General features: G+C 32.7%; 1 protein-coding gene across 1 annotated transcript; it reads right to left on the reverse strand.

The window, feature by feature from the left end:
• Positions 1–594: 594 nt before the first annotated feature.
• On the reverse strand, positions 595–16,394 carry LOC142554006 (phosphatidylserine decarboxylase proenzyme 2-like). The gene is given in 22 exon segments (XM_075664605.1): positions 595–875; positions 1,437–1,487; positions 1,582–1,668; positions 2,096–2,188; positions 2,281–2,355; positions 2,942–3,037; positions 3,210–3,356; positions 4,178–4,225; positions 5,166–5,266; positions 8,905–9,016; positions 9,328–9,412; positions 9,819–9,952; positions 9,954–9,975; positions 10,192–10,283; positions 10,943–11,026; positions 11,851–11,901; positions 11,986–12,078; positions 13,732–13,800; positions 13,933–13,992; positions 14,551–14,575; positions 15,812–15,891; positions 16,019–16,394. Coding segments are annotated over 22 exon segments (1,974 nt in total). The 5' UTR covers positions 16,232–16,394; the 3' UTR covers positions 595–719.
• Positions 16,395–18,410: the final 2,016 nt, after the last annotated feature.

An 18,410-nucleotide genomic window follows, 5' to 3' on the forward strand; every position in this document is an offset into this window, starting at 1 on the left:
ATGAACCGAGTAGTTGACATGACAACAAACCATGAAAAGTGAGGACCTCTCCAACTTTTCCCGTCTTTATCGTCGGGGACTTCGGTTTTCAGTATGCATGGTCTCAGACACCGTTGAGCTAGCATTAGTTTCTTGTGTTGTTTGAGGGTCTTTCGCTTTGATATTCATGTTATTTTATAGAAACAAAAGTCACAAACTGTATATGGGTTTCAGAATATATGCATTTTATTTATATAGCATTTGTGGAAATTAATTATACCATCAACGCCCAAAAACTCCACCATCACATGAAATCTTTCTAAATTGTAGCACACCATTTCCTTAACATGAAACATTTTATTTTATGACAACTTTTTTTTTTTTTTATTTTATGATAACTTGTGTGTGAATGATATGTTTTTAATGAATTATTTTTAAATCTTTTAATTGTCTACGGACTGCAAATTATATATATAATTTTGATATGTTGTTCACCCATCGTGCTCACATTCGTACCTACACATCTATTGGATGTATAATTTGGAAATGCTTTATCACATCTGATGGGTGACAATTTATCGGTTAACACGATGGGTGCGTAGTATATCAAAACTATAAATAAAATATCGAAGGACCATCAATGCACATCATATGTCGGGACTAGTAATTTTATCAAAATTTATGAATGCATGATCAGTCACCCAAATATTCGAGGCCGTAAGGTTTCCCGAAAGACTCATTCATTCCCCTATGACACAGGATTCCACGTTTGGAAACTCGGTGTATATACGAGCTCCTCTCTCAATGGAGACGCCCAATTTCATTCCCACAGAAACTAATGTCTCGAGTGATCTTTCACTGTTCTCCAAGAGGTCATTGTCTATCTTGATCGTGTCCTGCAAAGATTCACATATATCTAGGATTTAAGTCGAAAAATATGGGAAACAATTTACCAAAACAATTCTATTGCAGGAAAATATAGTATCTTATGTTTTTTGAGGAATTTCTATCACAATTCTTCAATGTATATAGTTCTGTTCATCCCACATTCTGTCACAAAAACACTGGTTCGAAGAAAAGGACGGCTTACTTTTGCGACCAAAAGAAGATTCTTAAAAAGAATGGAATCATATGCTTAAACCAGACTGGAAATTGTTCTTCATCAAATAAGAATTGGGTCTCTCTTGTTGATCTAACAGATAGAAGCGGGGCATGAGCATGCCAGAAACCTCAAATGACACTAGTGAACTCCATTTCATTGTGTAGAACGGGGTAAATAATCATTAGATGATCGAGCATTAGAGATCCCCGAAAATTTATTCAAGAGCAGAATAAAAAGGCGGAACAAATGTCAGAAACAACCATACTTTCCATAAGAACACCAAGTCTGTATATCTCGAAGACACAAAAAAGGGAAAGAAAAAGTTATTACTACTGGAAAAAGTCAGGATGATAACCTTTTCAAAGACGCAAATCACTGTACTTCCACCAAATGAAAAATATCCAAACTGCAAGTACCGTTTGAGAAAAACCCAACTATAAAATTAGAAAATATAATTACATATGAAAAAAACTTATGAAGCTAAGTTGATTATCACGAACCTCCTCTCCCTTCTTCGCATAGTAACCCTCTTTTTTCGAAAAAGTGATGCTACCAACCATCGTTGCTCCAATAGCAACAAATGCGACCTGCACTCGAACAAAATTCCTCACATACGCTGAATAGTAAATAATTGGCTCATCTTCTGACTTCTATAATGAATTAGAATCTCAGAGTCATGACGAATTTCATTCACTGGATCAATGAAATATGAATTATAACAAATCCTATAGTCATTTCAACTTCAGGCATTCAGGTTCCACGACTTCCACTGTTTGACAGATAGAAATTAAAATTTAAGTGATAATTTGCAGGTAAGAGGAAAATCTTTTTGCATTAGCGTATAAAATAACATGTAGAATCCAATAAATCAGGTAAGCATAAAACATTTCAAGAAAAATAAGAACACGGTAGATCTAATTGTGGAACAATAAATACTAACGTCAGCCTTCTGCAACAAAATATTTTAACATCAGCCTTCAGCAGAAAACATTAAGAGATGTGTGAAACACAAACCTTTCCAAAATCCTCTGTTGATATAAGAGATACAACTCGTTTATTTTCTGTGAAAACATTGCAATACTTGCTATTCACGGCAATTGGGTTAACCTTGAAGATAAAAAGACAACTTAAATGAGGACAAATCAATGATAAACTCGAAACAGATAAGAGAAAAAATTTATCTGAAAGTTTTATCTTACAGTGTATAAACATCCTGGTATGTCAACAAATTTCTCAATCCTTCCAGAAACAGGAAAGTGGAATCGATGATAGTCCTGCAATAGCTTAAAGATTCAGAATTCAGGTAAAATTTAAGGCTCTTATTGTACTAATGGATTTGGATTTAAGGGATTCAGAATGGGAGGGTCAGTACATTTCAAATAAAAACTTTTTAAAGGAATTTAAATGAACCCTAATATAACCTAAAATTCTTTGGAGTTTGAAATATGAGTTTTTCTACTACAGCCAAATATACATGATTGATTTAGATGACTGACTTTACATCCATTAAAATTAGATCCATCAGTCCTTACACAACCTAAGAGTAGGTATGGATGGAAGTATTTGATCTCAGTAATATGGGTTAGAAGGAATCTATTCAAATTTCTCTAACAATTATGGATTTCAAATTTTAAAAATATAAATAAAAATAGCACCCAAAGGATTTCAAATCCACAGATTTGAAATATTCCAAAAAGTTGATGGGATTTCTATTAATGATTTAACTTTCCATCAAAATATAGCCAAGATGAATTCAGTAAGCATAAGTTGTACAGAGAACGTATACAAATTCACCAAGAAAACTGAAGAATTTTCAAAAACCACGGGCTGCTAAACTACAGGGTAAAAACAGACAAGTACCTGTGGTGCCAATCTAAATATCACTAGACTTCCATCAATGAATGCATCAGAGCAGACTTCTGTTCCCAAAAGACCTCTGACAGAAAATTTTCGGCCCTACAATGACGAGATTCTGGAAAATATGATACCATAAAGCAGAAAAGTGTGTCTAGATATTCTGAAAAGTTAGATACTGTACATGGCTCCCCTTACGAATCCTTCCAAGAGGACAAATTGGTGGATTGACCAGATAAGAACAAATTAACACCAGCTGAATAATGGCATATACCTTAATCCAAAATCTCATAGAATCAGTAGCAGTTCTGAAAGCTGTAAGCCTGCTATCAGCTGCACATACAGCAACACTGTCACATTCCAAGCTGGTGATTGGTCTTGAGCTTGGTTTTAACTCTCTTATAAAAAATTCATTGAATGTCTGCATACACAAAAAAAAAAATCTCCTTAATAAAACTCAGGAACAATATACAACTAAAGCAACTAAAGAACTTGCATAGAAAGCATAGTTGAAGAAAATTTTCAACCATACAAGCACACAAAGGAACCAATTTATAAATGGCAGACAGAAAGCACATTGATTGTTGTCAATCTTTGAGTAAGCAGGTGAAAACAAAGAGAATGGTCAATAGTATGGTTTGTTACAACATATTGAACAAATAACTTGATAATAGGTGTACTGTTCATCAAATTTATCAGCTTGGTACTTCCGTAAGCATTTAATCAGGCATACTAACTTCAGCACTTATAATATCAAACATTGAGCATTTCTCTTAGTAAAACCACTTTTGTTCTTTAATTTTAATCGCCCCAATCAGTTGGTGTCAAGGGTCTAGCTTCAATTGTACTCATACTATCAGATACCAGCTTCGTAATGCATCTTCCAATTTTGCATAAGAAGGTGAAAAAGGCCAAGTGAAATCAATAGAGAAAACGGTTACACATGAAGAAATTAAGGGAAATAATAAAGGCTATACAAATGGAATCTACAGTTACAAGCAACTTCTTAAATTGTATACATAACAAAACACAAAGCGATACTGCCGCATTGATCGACAGGTTATCAATCAATAGAACATACACAATTACACACAAAAGAACACAATGGGAAAAAGTATGAGCAACATGTCAAACACAAGTTCACAAAATATTCTAAAGATTTAAGAAATGGCGGCAAGATTAAAACTTACGATACGATTCTGAAATTTAAGAGTACATATTGTCTCAAATTCTTGAACCCACCTTAAAGTGATCCAAAGGGTATTTGATTTCAGATAAATTTATTTGATCCTGAAATATGATCAATAAATCCAATCAAGAAAGAGGTAGTTTTCGAAAAAAATGCCTATACGAAGTTCAAATTAATATTCAGAAGTCATGATTCCAAATAAGTATCTTAAAATAAGAGTCAAACTACATAAAGAAATTCTTTCACAATCTGCAAATTTGCATCGAAGAGTGCAGCTGTAAGTCGCAACAATTAGATGTTTCACTAGACATTTACATGCTTTGACGAGTTATAAAGTTTTAAACAGAGGCTACACTACTCATCATTCAGCATTGTACTGGTTTTATAACTATCCACTCCTTCAGAAATCTATCACATTAATTAACGCATACTCCAAATTCAACTAACAAGAGTTTCCTTGATTAGCCGAATACTTTACTAGCAAAACGAAAGATAATTAAAAACGAAAGTATTGTTTATAATTTCAGCATTTGGTTTTTCTAGACAATGATTAGCATACCTGGATGAAATTAAAATAGAAAAATTGAAAGTCACCATGCTAGCAAATATGATTTCGGATTAAAAAAAAAACTCACCTAATCATCCATCAGCACACACCACAATCAAGATAACTCAAAATCTTTTGATCAGGGATAAATTTGCAAACGCATAAATTCCAAAGTAATTGTTTGATCAATTTGAGAATCTTTAAAAATGAAAAGAATATGAAGGGAAAACAGGTAATGCCTAGATAAAGGTAAAAATTGTGCAAATGATAAAACAAGAAGATAGAATCAACCTTTTGTTAAATTTGTATAAAAAGCAAAGTGACGAAGCAAGCAAGATCTGAACATGTTTTGGAATCAATTAAACCAGTCAATTTGACGTTTAGATCATTTGCAAAGTTTAATGCAGCCTGATTAGATGTCAAATTCCAAGGACACAATCAATTCAAATTTAAACATAACCATATAACAGAACTAGCATGGTGTTTTATCATGCCTGAAACAAATCAAGAAATTTCGGAATATCCTTGGCAGATTCAACAGCGTCCATTTTCCTTCCTTGCTTTTCTGAGAGGCTGAGCAATAGCTCTTTCGCCCCTGCATTAGAATTGGAATTCCGCAAATCAAGGATAAGTAAGCTGAATAAATGAATTGAATTAAGCCCCTCGATAACAAAAAAAAATCATTTATTTAAATCACCACATGTTGATTATTTGTTAGTTGTCCCACTTCGGTCGGAAAAAATCCATGGGAGTTGTATATATAGACTTGAATAATTTTTCACCCTTGAGCTAGCTTTTGGGGTTGAGTTACATACAAATCTCAATCTTAACATGGTATCAGAGACTGAGGATTAGTCATGAACTTCAAAGCAACCATGGCCGGCTCAGGATCTATCTCTTCCGAATCAAGCGACGATAGCGGCACTATCCCTCCTACCAGCGGTTCTCATTCCCCACCACACATCGCACTTTCTAAAAATTCCATTCAAATAACCATACAAAAATTAAATGGAAAAAATTATCTTGAATGGGCAAAATCCGTACGGTTGGTGATTGATGGCAAGGGCAAATTAGGACACTTGAACGGCGAGGTGAAACCACTGGATTCTACATATCCAAAATACAAACAATGGCTATCGGAAAACTCCATGTTCACTGCTTGGTTAATTTCATGGAACCCGCAACAGGCAAACCCTTCATGTTTTTACCTACTGCCTGTGATGTTTGGGTGATGGTTCAAGAAACGTACTCCGATTTGGAAAACTACTCTCAGTTATATGATCTGAATACTCAAATGTGGCAAAAAAAAAAAAGGAAATCGAGACGTGACGCCCTATTACAATGAATTGTTGACTATTTGGCAAGAATTCGATTTGTTTGAAACTGATGAATGGGAAAGCAAGAATGATTGTTCCCGCTACAGGAAAAATCTTGAGTGTGGTCGTGTGTTCGTCTTCCTGGCTGGATTCAACAAGAATTAGATGAAGTTCGAGGCAGACTCCTTGAGCGCAAGCCTCTTCCGAGTCCTCTTGAGATTTTTGCTGGGAAGCTCGACGACGTGTTATGTTACAGTGAGTCGATGAACGTAAAGTGGAAACTATGGGATCAGCACTAGTTAATAAAGGAAAGAAACCTATCGTGATGGAGAAGGCATAAACCTTGGTACGAGAAATGTAATAAGCCATGGCATACCGTGGAAACATGCTGGGAGATTCATGGGAGACCAACAGACTTCAAAAAAGGCCGGGCAACAACAATAGAAGTGGTAATGGCAGTCATGCTTTTCAATCAGGTAGTGCTGAATCTGGAATATAATTATCATCCTCAGATTCATCCCTTTTCATGAAGGATCAACTAGAGCACTTGTCCAAATTACTCCAATCCCATTTAGGAAATTTAATCCTTCTTGCTCTTAGGCCCAAACATGTATCATTCTATAGCAACTGTTGCATATGTCAATTCTTACAATTCTTGGATTTTAGATTCAGGTGCAACGGATCATATGACATGAACATCGCAACTGTTTTCTTCCTATGGGGGTGCGCTGGTAATAAGAAGGTCAAAATTGCTGATGATTCTTTCTCATCTGTCGCTGGGAAGGGAACCATTGTTATCCCCTTTCCTAACCCTTGTTAATGTCTTGCATGTTCCTCTCTTGTCCTATAACCTACTATCTATCAGCCAGTTAACTTGTGATATGAACTGTCGTGCCATCTTTCTGTCTTCTCATTGTGAGTTTCAGGATTAGCCTCACTGGACTTTACCTTCTCGATGTTGCATCCATCTTTGCAAAACAAGATCAGAAGACTTGTTTCAACTCTATTTCTAATTCTAGTGACAGTGAGGTTATGTTATGGCATTTTCATTTAGGGCACCCAAATTTTCATTATTTAAAATAGTTGTTTCCTAAACTATTTATGAATAAAAATTGTACGTTTTTCCAGTGTGATTCGTGTGAATTGGCTAAACAGTATTTCCTCCTCAAATTTACAAAGATTCTGCACTTTTACATTGATTCATAGTGATGTATGGGGTCCATCTAGAGTAGCAAGCTTGTCTGGTAAACGCTGGTTCCTGACATTTGTTGATGATCATACTAGAATGACTTGGACGTTTATTTTGAAAGACAAGACTGGAACTGGATGTGTGTTCACAATTTTTATACAATGATCCACACTCAGTTTTAGACCAAAATATCTTTGGGGGAGGCTATTTTGACAACAACATATTTGATCAACAGAGTACCTACGAAAATTCTGAAATTTCAGACTCCAATCAATATCTTTAGAATTTTTTTCCTACCACTAGACTGATCTCCAATATTCCCCTGAAGGTTTTTGGTAGTATAGCCTTCGTTCATAACCCTGATCCAGGACGCTCTAAACTCGATCCCAAAGCATATAAGTGCATCTTCGTTGGCTACCCTACAAATCAGTAAGCTACAAGTGTTTCGATCCTATCTCCAAAAAAATTTGTATCTATAGACGTTACTTTTGTCTGAAGGTTGATATGACTCTCATCTTCAGGGGGAGTATAACAGTAGTGAAAATGAATATTTAATCAATCCAGACCTAACAATTGATTTCATATGTTTCTGTCCAAGTTGTATCATCTCATAACACTGACACAGGAGAGGAACGAAAGAAACAGTTCAAAGTTTTGTTTGAAGTGTCAAGCACAAAGAGACGGGAAAACTGCCCGCTACAAATCCATGATTCAAATCTCGAGCCAAATCGTGAAACTTATTGCTCACAGAAAAGGTACTCAGTCGTGTACTAAACACCCATTGTAAAACTTTGTATCGTACAAACATCTGTCTCCCTCCTTTCATGCTCTTATTTCTCGACTAGACTCTGTTAGTATACCTAACAATGTAAACGAAGCTCTAAGGATCCCTGACTAGAAGGAAGCGATTTTTGAAGATATGAGAGTACTAGAGAAGAACTCCACGGCCTGGGAGAAAATGGATCTATCTAAAGGAAAATCCATAGTAGGATGTAAGTGGGTGTTTACTACCAAATACAATTATGATGGCTTATTGGATAGATATAAAGCTCGTTTGGTTGTCAAAGGCTTTAGTCAGACCTATGGGGTTGACTACTCAGAAACATTTTCTCCAATGACAAAACTCAACACGATTCGAGTGATATTGTCTGTTGTTGTGAATCTTGATTGACCACTTAATCAACTAGACGTGAAGAACGCCTTTCTAAATGGAGGCTTGGAAACGAAAAAGAAGTGTACATGGAGCCTTCTCTCGGATTCAATGATCAATTTGGATTGAAGGTTTGCAAATTTAAAAAAATTCCTTTAAGGATTGAAGCATTTTCCAAGAGCATGGTTCGAGAGATTCACAAGATTCGTTAAGGCCCATGGGTACAACCAGAGACAATCAGATGACACAAACTTCACAAAAAGGTCCAAATCTAACAAGATCTTTATCTTGATTGTTTGTCAATGACACAATATTACAGGAGATGATATAGAAGAAATGAACAGAATAAAGTGTACTTGGCAAATGAGTTCGAGATTAAAGATCTAGAACAGTTTAAGTACTTTTCTGGAATGGAAGTAGCAAGGTCTCATAAAGGAATCATGGTGTCTCAACGAAAGTATGCTTTGGACCTGTTGAAGTACACTGGGCTGAGTGGATGCAACAATCAAATGTTTTCAACAATCTAGCAAAATGTTCTTACTCAATAGCTAATTCTAGTCGATAAGTTAAAGACAAACCTGTATCGATGAGGCCAAACCCTATTTTAGATTGATAAATGGTTCTCATTGATAAAATAATCTTGGAATCTATAATTTCTTCCACTAGCCTCCTTGTTTTGCGATCAAACACCTGATAACAAAATGAACCTCCCAGGGAGATTATTTAGAATGTTCTATTGTTTAGATCGAATAAAAATAGCAGAATGTATTGCTAGTTCAAACTCTAATATAAAGAACGCTCGCAGTTTAAGAAAATCAGGTAACATACCTGAGAGTTAAAGAACTTGAACAAAAGTAAAACTATGGCAAGAGCCAAGAAGGTCAAATGCAATTCTAAAAATCAAAAGTTGGTAAGGCTTGAAGGGAAACTCCATACACCCATAGGGTTTCCTTCTGAAGCAACAGATATGAATTAGTAAAAAGATGAGCGGAAAAAATTACCAGAATGTGTGAAGCACCAGATCCAGACCTCAATCCAACTTCATATGATGAAAAATGAGCCCATTCACTTAGTTTGAACATCCAACTGCAGAACCAAATGAAAAAAACAGAACTAATAGCACATTGATATGCAAAATTCTCCCTCGTGAGAATCCAAAACAGGAGTTCAGGAGAACGGAAGCTCCTTTTCTCCCAGGATTCCACCGGCTACACTCAACTTTAGAAACCCTTATCTCATATTTATTTGAGTTCAATAAAATAAAAAGAATACTGAGCACATCTATCATAATTCTGAAGGTTAGACAAAACAGGGTGAAACATAGTAGAATCGGGTTTCCTCACATAGTCACATCCTTTGCATCTCATTTTCTTTACAGTGGTGTTCTCCCTTCTCCAGTTCTCCTCCTTTTAAAATTTTTTTTAAACCTTCCGATCTTATTTTGGTGCCACAAGGTGTTATATGCAAAAATTCAATATAGACAAGCTCTCACCCATTAGAAGCCTGCTTATCAGTCAAGAATCCTCCAGTCATAATCTGGTTTCCGGTCCCTTCATCAAAACATAGAGTCAAATGAATCATGGAATTCAACCTATCGGAGACTGGAAGAGTTTCACCACAGACAGGGACAGCAAGTAAGAAGTGGATCCCTGCACTCAAAAAAGGAAAACACAGAAGTAAGAGAATGCTTGGAAATATTTTAACAATCAGAAAGTGCCAAATTACTAAGAACCATCACCAAACTGTAACAGAATAGGTTGTTGTAAACAAAAATAAAATTCTTGGGAAAAATTGCGGTTTACTTAAGAATAAATAAAAAGGAACAGTTCAAAACTAAAGCCAAGTAACAAAGTTTTAGGGCCCACTTTTCTTGCTCAACAGCTAAAAGCATAGCCAACTCATCCACGCTAACAACACCATCCCCATTCTCATCAGCGGCTTTAAAGACGTCCTTTTTCTAAAAAAACAAGGCAATCACTGATAAGAAAAAAGTTCAGAAGAACAATTAAAAAGTACATTCAGTTTTTGCATCAGTTCATGACTCGAGTCAATTTGAGGTAGCAATCACGTATTTTCCAAATACATATAATAATTAAACATCTTCAAGTTAAATAGTATGGGCCTATGGCATAAACTTAATTTAAAACATTAGAACGGAAGAGGAATGCAAAAAAAAGAAATTATTTCTTAATTTGAAGTCCTCGTACACGTACATTTTTGTTCTGGATTGAAAATTGGAGATTGCTCAAAGGACTGGCATGGTGTTAACTGCATTTTCTACATTGGCAAGGAAGCAGTGATGTTTAACTTGGGGTGTCTTCTTCATTAAGCACATTTATAGATCAATATATCAATTGGAATGAAGCACAAGAAAAGATGCTCCTTTTTCAACTTAGGGAACATACTCCAAGATTTTAAGATTCTCCGTTGCTTTTAAAAATACTGTTCACAGGATGAAAGCAAGACCAAACCCTTCCGATTTAAGAGGAAAAAAAACTTACGATATATCAGCAATGTACATCTAAATCTAGAATTGCCACAATACACACAATCAACTATGATAGTAATATAAGAGCCAACAGAAATAAAGCACATGCTTGGATTTCAGATGCAAACCTTATTAGCAGCCAATAGATTACCAAATGCATCCATTAAATCGGAGAATTCTGGATATGAAAGATGTCCATCTTCATTATAATCCTGTACGAGGAAAATAAATTGAAAGATGCAACTGAATTTACAAAGCGTATTGTAGCTAGAGTTGACCCAGCTCAAACCCCATAAATTCAGTTAAAGGATAAATGACTCCAAGAGAAAACAAGCAGGAAAACAGAAAAGAAGAGGCATTCTAAATCATTAATCTTTATTGCATAACTTGGAACACAAAAGAAACTTAAAAAATTATCATTTTCGATTTCTTAGCACAAGCTGTAGATTAAACATAGACACTTTTACTTTGTAAAAAAGGAAAAAACTGTTTTCCTCTAAAATAAACTAGAACCATGAATTTCTAATCCAAAACAAAAGCTTTATCAAGGTACTTGTAAAGTTTTCTCGGAGATATTGTAATTCCATTTGCCACCACTGAGTCAAGGGTGTTTTAAATTTTACCTTTGCCTTTGCCATCTGAAATATGAATCTAGTCTCATTGAAGATTGTATCTCATCTATCCATCAAGAACCCTTCTACTCGCAAAACATTTATATTTTCAGTTGTCCACAAATATTTTATTAGCCATCAAAACTCAACCTGTCCACTACCTGAGAAATGCTTAAAAGTTCTGTCAACATTGTCCTTGGACTAGATTATGTAAGATTATACATCCAAAAGCTCGGTACCCCATGGATAGCAAATGTGTAAATCATGACATATATTTTTGAAATACATGGGTCGAAGCTATAACAACAAAACAAGAAATGAAAATTAACATAAGAATGAAACATTACCAACAATTCCAACCTTCTGGGATCTAGTGAGGAAAGATGAATATACATCAATATAATAAATACAAAATAAACACATACCACAATGGACAAAATGCGCCTTGCAAAAGACTTTTCTGTTTCCAATGGATCCTACAAACGTTAGAATAATGGGTAAAATACTTTTTTGGATGTTATATATTCTGCAGAAACAAAATATAAAATATAAATTTGCACCTCAATGAAACATGATAAAGTTATCTTGCCAGCAACTTCTGCAGGAGAAGATATATGTAATAAGTCAAATACCTCTACGTCAGAATCTGAATCCTGCAAGATTAAGGAAAAAATAAGGCATCGAAGAACAACAATCACACAAATGGTAGTAACATAGTTTAAACTTTTTTTTCTTAGACTGATTATTCAGACATAATCACCTTGAACATTATAGATATAAAACACAGTTAATCAATATAGTTGCAACGAGGTTTTTTTTTTAATAGGAAATTCATTTTGTGACATTAAAAACAAACAATCCTACAGGATAATGCTCACTGAATTCAAAGAAATTTTCAGCCATAAATGGCATGTTTGAATTTTGCTCGCCAAGCAACAATCTCTGTTCTTTTCCAATTATTTTTCTTTTTCAATACAATAGTAAACAGAGCATTTTGAAATTTCGGGTATTAAATTACAAGATATTTTCTAGAAAACACAAAGATCGTAGATAGTTGTGTTGTACAGACTATTCATAAAAACACTAACAGATTTCTGTTGATCATAACAAATAAATGCTAAAAATTCATATTAAGGTCATATGAAATAAAAGGTTTTTCATCGAGGAGCAAAGGAACTTAGCCGGATTATAGCTTTTCGAACCAACTATCGAATAGCGTAACAAGACAAATGTATAAAGATATAGATTATCTATACTATATATAAAACTTGAGTGTCGACACCAATTGAATTTTACAAAAATGCCTCGGTCAATTTAAAGAGAGCAATCTTTTTATTTCAAAAAAAAACCATAAAAAACAATTTTAGTACATTTATAATTTACTCATAACTACACATCTCGTTCACTTTTCAAAATTAAAAAAATCATGCATTATCAATACAAAGTACAAAATCATTTAACATAGTTGCATCATTATTTTTCTTGAAAAACATTATTCAAACAATAATTACAACTATAACAAAATAGTCAAAAATATTTTCAATATATTTGTTCATATTTTTATATAAAAAATAGACATTAACTAAATTCCAAAGATAATCACCCACAATTCCCAGTCAAATCAATGAAAATAAGCTACATCTTGAAACTTTAAGATATTTTTATTAATGTTTCAACACCAGTGTGATCATCAATGACTAATGACCAAGGACAAAATGTAAGCTGGCTACAAAAATGGGGAAGACTAACACATTAGCGATTCAACATATACGACTTCAAATTAATGTTAGGTACCAAGATGACTTTTATACCACCTCATGCTCATTCTCATTCTCTTTGTCCTCCATTGTTTCAAAAGCCTTACTTCAAAATCATACAAGAATTCACAGAAAACGAGTAGTAATGCAATGTGATTATTTATGTTACCATCACGTAAAGGTAGGAACAATTCTGATTACAAATTATCCTAAAACCAAACAGTTGTCCATGAAACTCATTATGTAACCAAGAAACACGAAATGGCATGGTCATGTTTCCAGTAAATGCATGTTTGGATAGCCTTCTATAGAAAATGAGGTATGATGTCTAATGGCCAAATTTTAAATTTGAAAAGTTTCATAGAGGCCTAAAGGATAAGATTCTTATTCCTTGTTCATCCAAAAAAGTTTGTTTCCATTCATTTCTCCCTTGAAGTTTTCATAAAAACACATATAATAACAAATTTATGGAGCACAAGAATTTCTACATTCCACCATCATCTCCATGACAAAATAGAACAAAACAGAACCTCTATAAATGCGTCTCACCTGAGTAAGGAAATCATATAGATCAATCTCACAAAAACCAACAAGATTGCTCTTTGACATTCTATTAGTCTGCATATAAATAAATAACAGGATATAATAAGTTGTTCATCAGAATATGAAGGCAAAATCATCGTAACATTATTCATGCCATACAACATTATTAGAACAGATCTTTGATCCATTTCAGGAAATGAAAACCACCTCAAATACTGATATTCTGGCATAACGTGCCCCATTTTTTTCCAGTAAAAGCTTCTTCTCCTGAAAATAAGTAAGTCATCGATTACCTAATAAAATTATTAAAGTGAAAGGAAAGCAGGATTCAAGATTCTGTATTATCTCTAATTAGACAGGCTATGCATAAAAATGAATGGCTTGTTCAAGTCAATGCCACCAGAATTATGTTTAATATCTCTATCAGTTTACAGTGACAGTCCAAGCAGACATGCATATATTAACTATATTATGGATATCTTGGTTTCCAAAGAATTAAATAAAGGTTCGAGTCACAAAGGGTGAGAATGAGGACAAATAAAAATAAAAGCAATATAATGGATCCAAATATCATAGAGATGCCAGTTAAAATTATAACAGTATCATGGTCCAACTTCAAGTACAAAGCAGCGTACATAATGCACTGACAACAGGTATCACAACTGTGCTTGTCAAAAAGTTTAATCTTGCAATTTTCAAAAATAAAGCACTCCTTGAATTCAAAAGTGTATGACATACGTAATTTGATTTAAAGAAATAATGAAGTGTCATGCAATTGAACCACAGACTCGTACACCAAATGAGAATATGGTTAGCACTACTCACTGAATTCCAGATAGGTCGGTTAGTGCTGCACCAAAAAACAAAAAATACAATCAATTTCTGAGATAGAGAAAAGTCTGGAACAATTAAGATTTTTCTTTTTTAATAAAACACGAGCGTATAGCTGTGGTGAATTAGCAGGGGAATTCAAAATTAGCAAACTGCAAGCAGCAACTTAATTATGAAAACATGATTCGAGAATCAAAATAATAAAACTTACTGAAAATGAAGGTAAACAAGATAAATTATAATGCCAAGGGCAGACTATTTGAGTCGCATATGTTGCATGATATCCCAGTATTACTTATACATACAAGCCCGTATTTCTTAAAATCTTATTCCAAACAACTCATTTCAAAAAGTTCCTGTCACCTGAACTTAGTTACTGTTAAAAATTTGTTAAATGGCCCAGTTACCTAGATAAGGATAACCGTTCCTCGTCGACTATATTTCTCCTTGTCGACTCTATATTTCTTCAGAGAGAGAAACAGAATATTACACAAATTTGGACCATAGAAGAAGGAAATTTGATGCAGTATAAATTGCTATCTAAAAGTAAACCTGAAGAAAAATGCTGGACTCAGTGAAATTACCCTGTTGAGCTCTCTAAAATTTTACTTTATGACACATCCACAAAAAAAGATAATTGTATATTGTACCACAGTAAGATTATGCAACGAGATAAAAGTCCACGGCGTGAATGAAACATCACTTTCTTGGTATTCATACATTGTTTCCTATTTTAGTTTTCTAATTTCCTAACCAATGACTGAAATACAAACCACAGAAAAGTTGAAGTATCATATATTTTGTTCATTGATTACATTTTCTTTATGTGCACCTGCATTCATCACAGCATGATGATCCCACTACAATTGCATGTTTAATTCCTACCCTTTTGGGTGGTTATTATTATTTGGCCAGTCTTGCAGCCTTGTTTCCCATGTTTTCAAGAATTTCACATCGTATCTGCCTTAGAAATGATTCCCTGAAGTCATAATCCTAACTTCAATTGTTCGTATGACTGAAAGAAGCAATGCTTCTGTTCAAATGCAGGTTCTATACCAGGCAATAAAAGTCGAACAAAGTAATTTAAAAGCCGGTGCTTTGCAATTTTTGGTACTGTTCAACTATTTTTATTATGCATGGATAATATGCCACTTAAGAAAACTTGGAGTCTCATCATACAAAACTTGGTGTAACATATACAAAACATGTGTCCAAAATAGTAACAACTACAAATAAAACTAAAACAAGACGCAACTGATCAGAAATGGCGGTCCGGAAGGTCTGTTCTCCAAGAGTAACACATGCAAGCCATTTATCCTTGAAACTCATCTCCGCCTTCAAGAACACAAAAAAAAAAAAAAACAACCAACCCAGCAATTAACAACATTAAACGTTTAAAAAATTTGTGAAGAAGAAACAAAACAATGAGCAAGGTCAAAGAAAAATCAATAGATGGTCGTACACTAATGATGCGGAGGAGTGCAATGCCTGCGAAATCTCCCTCTTCGAGCAGTTTACCAGCGGGGGAATCGGAGTGTGTGCCACGATGGTGGCGTCTGAAGTGCCTGCGGTGCCGGCGGAGGCGCTGCCGGAGCCTCTGGACACGTGATGGTTCTGAACTAGACCCATCAGTCGATTCATCAGTTGATTCGTGCTTTGAATTTCTATGCCCCATTTCTTTCCTTGCTCGAACACAGAGAGAAAAGGCAACGGTATTCAAAGGGATAAAGGAAGTTGACTTGGATCGTTCAGGAATCAAGAACGGTTGACAAGTAAGGATCAAAGAAAGTTTCTTCGCTTCGGTAGTGTGGAAAAAAAGGTCCAACTTTGAATTTTTTAGAAAGCAGTGGCTGTGTCGACTTTTTCAAACTATATATTTATAATCAGATTTATTTGGATTTATTTAATTTTTTTTAGATTTTTTATAGACTTTTATAAATATTTTGTGTAAAATTATATAATCTTATAATAATTATAACATATTATTTTTTATTAATTTATATGAATTAATAATTAATTTACACAGATAACATATTCAATTAAATATAGTTTTGTAAAATTCATATTAGTAAAACAAATTTAATTAGTTAATAGTTATATCGATTAATCTTTATATATACTAGTTACTATGATGCGTGTGTGTATAAATTTTTTTATCATTATCGATGGACTAAAATATAATTTGACAATTTATGGAGTGACTAAATTGATGTTTGAATTGTTGAAATAAAAAAAATAAAATAAAATTGTGTGTTGAAATTTTAAAACAAAAAACAAAAAAATAAAAGTGTATTATTATTATCATATAAGGGTAAAATTGGAAGAAAAAGTTGGTGTCCTCCTAGATAGTTACTATCACTAGTGCACCGACGCACGCGTTGTGTGCTGAAATAATATTTTTTATAATTCATTTGATTTATATTTAAATGAGAATCAAAATATAATTATAAGAAATAGCGAGGGATTACACTGTAATTTTGATATATAAATTAAAAAATAAAAGAATAAAACAGTGACCTCAGTGAGAATTGAACCTATAACCTAAACCCAATAAACAACTAGTGCACTGACGCACGCGTTGCTTGCTTGTATAATATTTTTTATAATTCATTTGATTTACATTTAAATAAGGATCAAAATATAATTATAAGAAATAGTGAGGGACTACACTGTAATTTTGATATACAAATTAAAAAATAAAATGAAAAATAAAAGAATGACTTCAGTGAGAATTGAACTTATAACCTGAACCCAAAAAATAATGATTCTATCCACTAAACCACATATAACTTGTATTAAAGTTTTAACATTTTATTAATATATATAATTACTAAAACAGACCATGACACCAAAATTAGTTACTCTAAGTGTCTCAAACTTAATAAAGTAGTATAGATATATATATGTACATATGTTGTATGTATTTTATAAATTTTAAAAAATGCATAATTGTATTAATAAAATTAAGGAGAAATTTGTAAAATAAACCTAGTAATAGAATTGAAATTAAAAGTAATTTTTTAATAAATAAAAGAAAAAATTTATTAATTTTTTGACTAAATTTTGATTTTTAAATTATTTTTAACATTTTCAATTAATTTGTAAACTATCAAATTTTTATAAAAAAATTATATTAAATAATATTCTTTTGAAATGAATATATATATAAATATTATCAATTTAAATACAATGTGAACTATTTTTTAAGAAAATAACATCCTCAAATATATTTGAATTGATAATATATATACACTTGAGCATGTCATTTTCTTTAAAAAAAAATAGTTGACATTATATTTAAATTGATTATATATATATATATATATATATATATTGATGTGAAAATAATATTATTTACTGTGAATATATTTTTTATAAAAATATTTAGTTTATAGATTAATTGAAAATGCTAAAAAATTAATTTTTAATTAAAAATGTATTTTATTTATTAAAAAATTAATATTAATTTCAATTCTATGAGCCAATAAAATTTTATGATTTTATTATATCTATTATAATAATTTTATTAAAAAATTCATAATTATAATTTAAAATCTTGTAGAATATCAAGATTAGAATTCATAAAATAAAGAAATAAAATATAATTTTTAAACACAAAGAAAACACAAATAATTTATCAATTATATCGTATAATTTCTTTATAAATTACAGTTTAAAATATTAATTTTTGTTTTATTTTTTTTTAACATTTTTATTGTGAGACTATTCAACTATTAAGAATTCAGTAACGTTATTTTTTTAAATCATCTTTTGTTATTATTGAATATTATGTTAGTTTGTATAAATCACAAAATCAGTTATAAATTCAAAATTTCCTATAATATTAAAATAAA

This window comes from Primulina tabacum, chromosome 8, assembly GCF_025594145.1.
Source record: "Primulina tabacum isolate GXHZ01 chromosome 8, ASM2559414v2, whole genome shotgun sequence".
In the NCBI taxonomy this organism is placed as follows: Eukaryota; Viridiplantae; Streptophyta; class Magnoliopsida; order Lamiales; family Gesneriaceae; genus Primulina; species Primulina tabacum.